Genomic DNA, 7,969 nt, shown 5'->3' on the forward strand with positions numbered 1-7,969 from the left:
GTGTTTTCATTGAACAACCCACTCCTTTCCTACCTAAATTTTTAGACAGACTGTTGACTCTGGACTACCCCAAGGAGGCTCTCAGTATCTTCATTCATAATAATGTAAGTACAATGTTACATTATGCAAAGCTTCAATTTTGAAAATTATGGTATTAATGAAAATGCATTAGGGAGTATATAGATTCTATATATGTACAGTTAAACTGTGTAGGAAGAGGTAATCTTTCAGAATTTAGTATGCAGAAGTGGAAAAAACACACAAAATAAATTAAATTCTGGCAGTGCTTACCAAAGTAGTAGTTAAAGAAACTACTCAGATTCTTTCTCTTTTACTAGTAAAGCAGATTGTATTTTAAAGTGTATGCTTTGGTGCAAGTACTGATTGACCTAAAACAATAGAGTAGAATAAGAATAGAATAGTACCAGTTGGAAGTGACCTACAGTGATCATCTAGGCCAACTGCCTGACCACTTCAGTACTGACCAAAAGTTCTAGCATTTGCTTTTCATCTTGTTAATACCCTAGTGCATTTATGGTTTCCTTGATGCTTTCTGCTGGGTGCTATGGGAAGACTGGTGTGTCCAGGTATATTTTGAGTAGCAGTACAGATAAGTTACCTTTTTGAATAGTGTTTTGAAAGTTTTTTGCTAATTACCTAATAATGTGATGTTGCTGATACTTCAAAACACTTCAGTATCACTATTTTCAAGAGTGAAGGGACAGATGTGTTCAAGTCTTTTAGGAAAAAAACTAGACTGGAAGAGAAATGGAAGGAAAATATAATTCTGCCCTTTTCCACTTAGCGTGCATTGCTGTTGATACCATAGCACAAAGGCCTGAGTAATAGAAGGAGAGCTTATCTTTAAAGTCTTCAGTGTGCCTTTGTAAGGGGATGTTAAAGGTATAAATTTGATATGCACATAGGAATTTTAGGCTATGCTAGGTTTTGTTGCTTCAGCCAGAAGTCATGGTATTTGCAATGCATATAGAAGACTGAATAGCTTTTTTTAATCGTAGAGGGGGGGAAAACCCTACCCATTATTTTAATTATTCTAATGTCAGCTATAATATGCAAAAGCTACAAATAAGGGCACTGGGTTGGAAGCATTGCATGAAGCTGAGATCTCTTAATTAGAGGTAGGGTAATTAGAAATTAAAGAAACAATCACTGTGACTATGTTTTAGAGACTGTGACTGTCCACCTGGGTACAGATGGAAACTCCCTCTCTAACACCATTCTGGAGTGGCATAAAAAACTCCTGTGTGCCACTGAGGTTGTAGGAGGGGTTTTGAAGGTTGTAAAATAAATATCCTGAAAAAAACATTGCATAAACCCTCTGTGAATCTTGCATCATTTGTTTGGAGGTACAGGTTTGATTTATATTGCTGATGTGTTGAATTCTTTTGCTGAAATTTGGGACAGAAGATCTTCATTTTAATGACAGATATACTGGAATGTCTTCAACTGTTTGCCATCTGTTTGTTTAGGATAGAATACAGTGTGTTCTTGGATGCTATGTTTATGATTTCACAGCAATTTGTACTTTTCATTAACTATAAACAATGTTAACATGATTACAGGAGGTTTACCATGAAAAGCACATCAAGAAATTCTGGGAAAAAGCCAAGAACATTATCAGAAATGTAAAAATTGTTGGACCTGAAGAAAATCTGAGTCAAGCAGAAGCCCGGAACATGGGAATGTAAATTCCAATTTATAAATCTCTTATAGTGATATATACACTAACTTTTTTTCGTCTTTTATGTATATTATTTTACATCTTAAACACTAACAACTTTCCATCTTAAGATACAAAAGTGGGAACTTTGGTGATAGACAAGGTCTAGATATGAGATATGAACTGTTGAGTGTTTTATAGTTTCTATCTAATAATATAAAAAGCTGTTGGTCTTGTGAAAACGTCTCTCTGGTTTGGGCTACTTTGAGTCTGTCATCTTGTCTTTTAATGAAGGCACAGACAATCGTAGACTACAAAAAAGAGGTATCGGATTATTTTTACATTATAGTTATCTCAAATGTGAGCATAAACTGTAAAGTTTAAATATTTTTTTTAATAATCCTATTGAAATAGAAAAGATGGTACAATATAACAAACTTCTTATTAAATTCTGTGCAGAAAATTATATATAGCAGTAATTTAAAAAATAGAAGGTAGAAGCAGATGTAAATGTAAATAGAAATTCTAAATTGCAGTGTATCTTCTAAAACCGTATTTGATTCTATTTTTTGCCTAAAACCTTTTCAAGCTAACTTATCTCAGAGTGATTTCACGGAACAGAAGTATCTCTTGCATTGGTATGCATCATTTAACAATTGCACTTTTGTTGTCCTAATCCATCCTCCTTTTTTTTTTTTTTGCATTACATTTAAGTTAAAATATGGTTAAAGCTTAACCTGGACATACAGGTGACAGAAGTACATTTCTTCTTATGGTTCAAAGAGACAGGAATATTCTTTAGAAATGCTCTAGCAGAAGTTTTTGCTTTCAGGGGAAAAAAAAAAAGGACTTGCAAAGGACACTAACTGACTTTCTTATCCTTGGTCTTGCTTCCCCCCTCCCCTCCCCGCCTTTCCTTCTTTCTAAGGAATCCAACTATATAAAACCTGGCACTTGCTGGGCCTAAATCTGAATCTTGTATCCTGTCTCAGACCTGCTTGTCAAGGGGTCTCTTCAGTGGCTGCACACTGACAATTACCGCAGAGTTGCTTGTGGCTCTCCCGGAATGACCATCAGTCAGATTGTGGAGTTTTACAGACCAGGATCCCACCAAGACCTCACGTGGCCTTTGAGCAGGCTTCAGTCTTGCATAATTTTTCCACTCTCTCTTCTCCCAAATCTTCCATGAGTGTCAGAGCAGAGAAATTATTTTCAAAAGGCCCTTTTCTTTTGTAGTCAGAGGTTAAGAGCATAGCAGAGGCTGTTCATGGCATCAACTGAAAGAATGAAGGACTAGTCCTGAGTCTCCATGGTGTTCTTGGAAATTTGTTTGAATGGGGTTTTCTTGTCTTGAAGCCTCTGGGAAACTGATATTTGGCTTAGATCCAAGCCTCTCCCCTGGCTTTTCTAGTAAACACTACAGATGTTCAGTGGTAGTGTAAGCAGCCATTCACATGTTTATAAATCATTCTTTCTTTCTTTCCAGTAGTCTCTAAAGCAAATGTACTACGTTTGCAAACTTTTTGAAGTAGTTTGTTACGTGTAACAGGTGGAATTTCTGGAGTTGCCTTTTCCTCTTTGTTGTTATGTAGACACCATAAGGCAGAACCTTTAATGTAAACAATTTCTATACTGTTACTGAATCTCACCCAGAGATCTTTAAACCTGTCACCTTTTGATAGAACCTACTGATGGACAATGTGACAGAGGTTTTAATATGATATGGTCTTTGCTTGAGCTCTGAATAAAAAGTAGAAATTCAAATGTATATTTGCACAAAATAATTTCAAATTCTGTTAGGTAAGGCAGGGAGATAATCATACTTGTCATGTGTACCACTGGATAGACTACACTGCGATATGTTATCCATTGTCTGGATTTAATTTGACCCACATTATTTCTACTTTGCAAGACCCCTTTAATAAGGATTCTGGCCTAAAGAGATACATAGTGTACAGAGAGAATGTGAGGTATAATGCATGTGGAATGAGACTGTGCCAAAATACTGAATCATCAAGAAACAATGAGTGTTAGTAGTAGGATCTTTCATGTGACCAATGTAGATATAATTTGATGGCTTCTTTCAATTTGACTGAAGTAGGTTCAGCTCATCAGCTGCTTCCTTTGTACTCATGGTCTGCTTGGCTGCCCTTGTGAACATCACCAACTTCTCTGAACAACTGCATTTTACTTTTCCTCAAAAAAGTCTAGCTTGAAGTATGGGATTTAATGGCAAAGGCAGATACTCTAAAAAATTATTTGCTTTTGACTCTTCAGCTGCATTCCATTGTAATAACCTCATTTGATTCTCACTAATATTGAAATGGGAATAACTTCAAAATGAGTAATTATTCAAGCCTGATTAAAGGCTTGCTTTACAGAGATTGATATATCCAGTCTTCTGATAAATTTTCTCCTGCCTCTATCTGCATTATCGACTGACGGTTTTGTTCCATCTGCTTCAAACGCTTGCTTTCTCTCTTTTTCCAAATTAGCTGATTTTAGTATCTCTCTATTAATTTCCAGTGCATTTAGAATTAATTTGGTCTCCCCACTTGCAAATTTCACACAAAAAGTCTATTGATGTGAAGCAGCAAAACAGGCTTCATTTAATACAGTTCAGTACTTACTTATAGTATTAAAAAAAAAAACCAAAACAACTTCAACATTGAATGTCTGGTTTGTTTTCAGCAGAATACTTTTGAGTAGATAATGCAGTTTCAGCAGTTTTATCCTTACCTCTATTTTTCCCTTTTTGGCTCAGTAAAAAGCAATGATAAATCATAGCAAGGTTCTTAGTAAATGAGACTCTCTTATGTCAATATAGATATGAGAAAATAACACTGTTTCATTTCACCTACAGCCATGCAGCAAACCTCAGACTGCTTTTCCCATTCACATAAGAAAGAATAATTGAAGCATTTACTTTCTTGCTGCTTCTTGATATGGAAAGCCTTTTCCTGTGCTTGTGAAAATTAGATAAGTGTTAGAAAGGACCCAAAATTTTGCAGTCAGCAAAGACTTGTTACAATTCAACAATACTGGCAAACAGGAGTGCACAATTTTCCTTCTCATGGGCTGAAGCAGAATAAAAAGGAAGAAAAATAAAGTAGAATAAAGAGAAGGAAAGTTTAGCTGCATGTTGTCTGGATATTTGCTCTACATATATATCCCTAGAAACCCTAAAAGAGCATTTCCAAAATTTTTTTTTTTTTTTTTTTTTAAACCTTTGTCTACAAGGAGTATATGAGAGTTCTTACAGTTGGTTCTTTTTTTTCTTTAAACTCATTTGTGGTTTTGCCTTGTTTGGAGATGAGATTTCAGCCAACTGTTACAGAACTTGTTATGACAGAAAATGTAAAATAACAATATGAAATATGTTCAAGCAATAACAGAAATTAGGGAAATATGGGAATTTATCTCATTTGCTTCACTGAGGTTATATTTGTAAAAAGCTTATTCTCCATAATCTTTTTTTCCCCCAGTACTTACAGACTTTAGGGTTTCTTTTTTGAGGGATTGGTTTTTTTCTTCCCTCAAAAATATTAGTAATAGAACTAGCTAGGAGTTTTCCTGAAATTTTTTAAAAATGTGATTTACTTCAACTTTTAGTGGGAATATGCACATTTTAATGAATGTTTACATTGAAAGCTTTCAAAAGTTTCAGGAAGAATAAAAGACCAGTATCAGTCAGAGAGTTTGGTGAGAGCTCTTGAGTGAGCTTTGGTGAGCTCACTTGAATTTTGAGCTGAATTTGGGGTCTCCTATGTTCTTATTGAAAGTCAGAAGATCATCTGTCTCTGAGCTCCCACTGATAATTGACAAATGATGACATGGACATAGGAGGGAGGACTCCCTTTCAGTCTGGCTAGTAGGGCAAGTATCTTGGCTGTGGTTAAAAGAAGAGCAGGGATAGCATCTGTGTCTCCCAGATATCAAGTGATTTCTGTTGGAGGCTTAAATTTTCTAGAACTGCTTCTCCTAAACACTTCAGTAGTTTTGTGTTTTAGCCTCAGATGGAGAATGAATGTTTTGAATTTTGAGTGTTGCAGAAGAAAACCAACTTTCCCCACCTGTCTCTGATTTCAGTAGCTTCCAGGTGTGGTAACTGTGATAATGATACTTAAGCCTGAGATACAAAACTAAATATTAGTGCTTTATGTGTTTTGTGGCTACATTTGTTTGGTTTTAGTGATGGGTGATAAGAGTTTCTTTATACTGTTGTGACTATCTGGAGAGATATAAAATGTAATCCTAAATGGTAACCCAGGCTTTCAGAGAGTGTTGTTGACTTGCATCTGGGGTGCATTTTCTTTCAGATGTCTGTAAAATGGTGTAAGTGCTCTCCCTTTGGGCTTGCAGTTCACATTTGGAATTGTATTTCTAAACTGTGAGGGGTATAAAAATGATATATTGATTAGTTGCAAATTCAGACTATGTCTGAAAAAAACATAACTCATTGATAAAGAAATTGGGTAGACTATATGTCTTACCACTATAAACAAGAGAGAGGAGCAGTGACACTTTTCCTTTTCATATGAGGTCACTATTCCAGATGGGCTCATGGTTTGTAAGCAAGGTTAAAATATCGCTCTGATTGCAAAATACTGTAAACTGATCTGCTGAGCTTCACTTTCCACTTCCGACAAAAAATCTCAGCCTTTTACTAAATTTTTCTTAATCGTTACACTGAAATGGCTTTGTTATGTACAAAAATACAGCTTTCTTTTCAGTATTTGATCTTAGTTTATAAGCACATCGAGTGTAAAGCAAGTAGATTAAAGGTTTTAGCCATTGAATTTAGATTAGGAGGTATATTACAATACATACGAGTATTGCTAGAAAGCACTTTCCACTTGTTCCTTGCTGCATCCTGGATATACATAAAAAATAGTTTCACTTATAATCTGGTATTTCTACATCTGGAGAGGTTAGTGTATGCTGTAAGAAGGCAATACTTTGAAGCAAGGAAATATCCAGGATTACTTTACCTTCGGAAAGCTACTTGGCAATATTGAAAGCCTAAAGAGAAGCATGAATTTCTTAAGAGTAGGCTTACTTTATTAATTTGATAGAAACTTTTGCAACCCTCTTTTTGTATATCTGAAACTGGAAGTGTTTTGTGGAGATTTTTCTTAGTGACCTTAAAGTGCAAAGGCAAAGCTTGTATGTCACATTTGACATGGTGACTTGTATCTGTCTGAAACATACAAATATATGTTTATAGTGGAATGTGTCTTCTGCTTGGTTTAAACTTTCTCTTGAAGGTGTGAGAATCTATGCAAATAACTTATTTTGGTAAAAATAGCTCATAGGACAAATTCAATTCATTTGTCTGATTTCCATTCACTGCCTGTGCAATTGTTTTATGTTTCTCTTTACCAACTGTGTTATTCATGTAGATCAAAAAAAGACTAAGAAAAGTCTTTAAATATATATTTCTTTATGCTTTTTGTCTTACATGCTCCATAAGGGTTTTAAATCAATATTTTTTGTTTTTAAATCTTTAGTTTATCACACCTTTTTTTTTTTTTTTTTTTTTTTTTTTTTTTTTTTCCGTACTACAATGTAGAGGGCTTTTAATGCAGTGTGTGAGAAGAGCTCTTGATCGCAGTTTGGGCTTTTTGTTTTGTTGTTTGTGAATGTTTTCTGGACATGTATAAGTTGACCATTCCTTTTTGTCTTTTTAGGGACCTTTGTCGCCAGGATAAAACATGTGAATATTACTTCAGCATAGATGCAGATGTTGTGCTGACAAACCCGAAAACTTTAAGACTACTGATAGAACAGAACAGGTGTAGTATATCTCTTGATTTTACAGAATTTCCTTCAACTGAAGGGATTCTCTGAGGCCCATACAGAGAAAATAAGATCCTTCCTGTCAAGCAACAATTCCTAGTGTAAATTTCAAACACTTCAAAGTTCCTCTGAAGAGAATGGTATGGTGTAAGCAGGTTTCATGAAATTAAGATTTCACTGACTAATGATTTCAAAGTTGGTCACACACAAAATGTTGAAAAAAGTCGACCCCAAGCAACAACAAAAAACCCAAAACAAAGCCAAACAAAAACTCCCTAGAGTTTATTATTGTAGTATTGCAGTATTATTACTTACTTTTTAAATCATAGATGCAATAAAATAGTGGAAAGGTATTGGCGATGAAGCAGCTGTAATGATCAGTTTCTCCTTTTAATAGTACGATCTCTTAAGTTATGCAAAGCTGTGATTTTATCAGCAGCAGCTTTCAGTAGACTGGGCCTGCTATGAACGTTGTGCACTTCAGTCCTG

At 35.1% G+C, this 7,969-nt stretch overlaps 1 protein-coding gene across 1 annotated transcript in view; it reads left to right on the plus strand.

Moving 5' to 3' along the window:
- PLOD2 (procollagen-lysine,2-oxoglutarate 5-dioxygenase 2) overlaps positions 1-7,969 on the plus strand; it is a 36,602-nt gene that overhangs the window by 19,250 nt on the left and 9,383 nt on the right. The window contains exons 9-11 of the mRNA XM_029086376.1: positions 1-104; positions 1,584-1,705; positions 7,372-7,476. Of these exons, the coding sequence (XP_028942209.1) occupies positions 1-104; positions 1,584-1,705; positions 7,372-7,476 (331 nt within the window). The remainder of the gene's footprint in view (positions 105-1,583; positions 1,706-7,371; positions 7,477-7,969) is intronic.

This window comes from Antrostomus carolinensis, unplaced genomic scaffold (genome assembly GCF_000700745.2).
Source record: "Antrostomus carolinensis isolate BGI_N321 unplaced genomic scaffold, ASM70074v2 scaffold10618, whole genome shotgun sequence".
Taxonomy (NCBI): domain Eukaryota; kingdom Metazoa; phylum Chordata; class Aves; order Caprimulgiformes; family Caprimulgidae; genus Antrostomus; species Antrostomus carolinensis.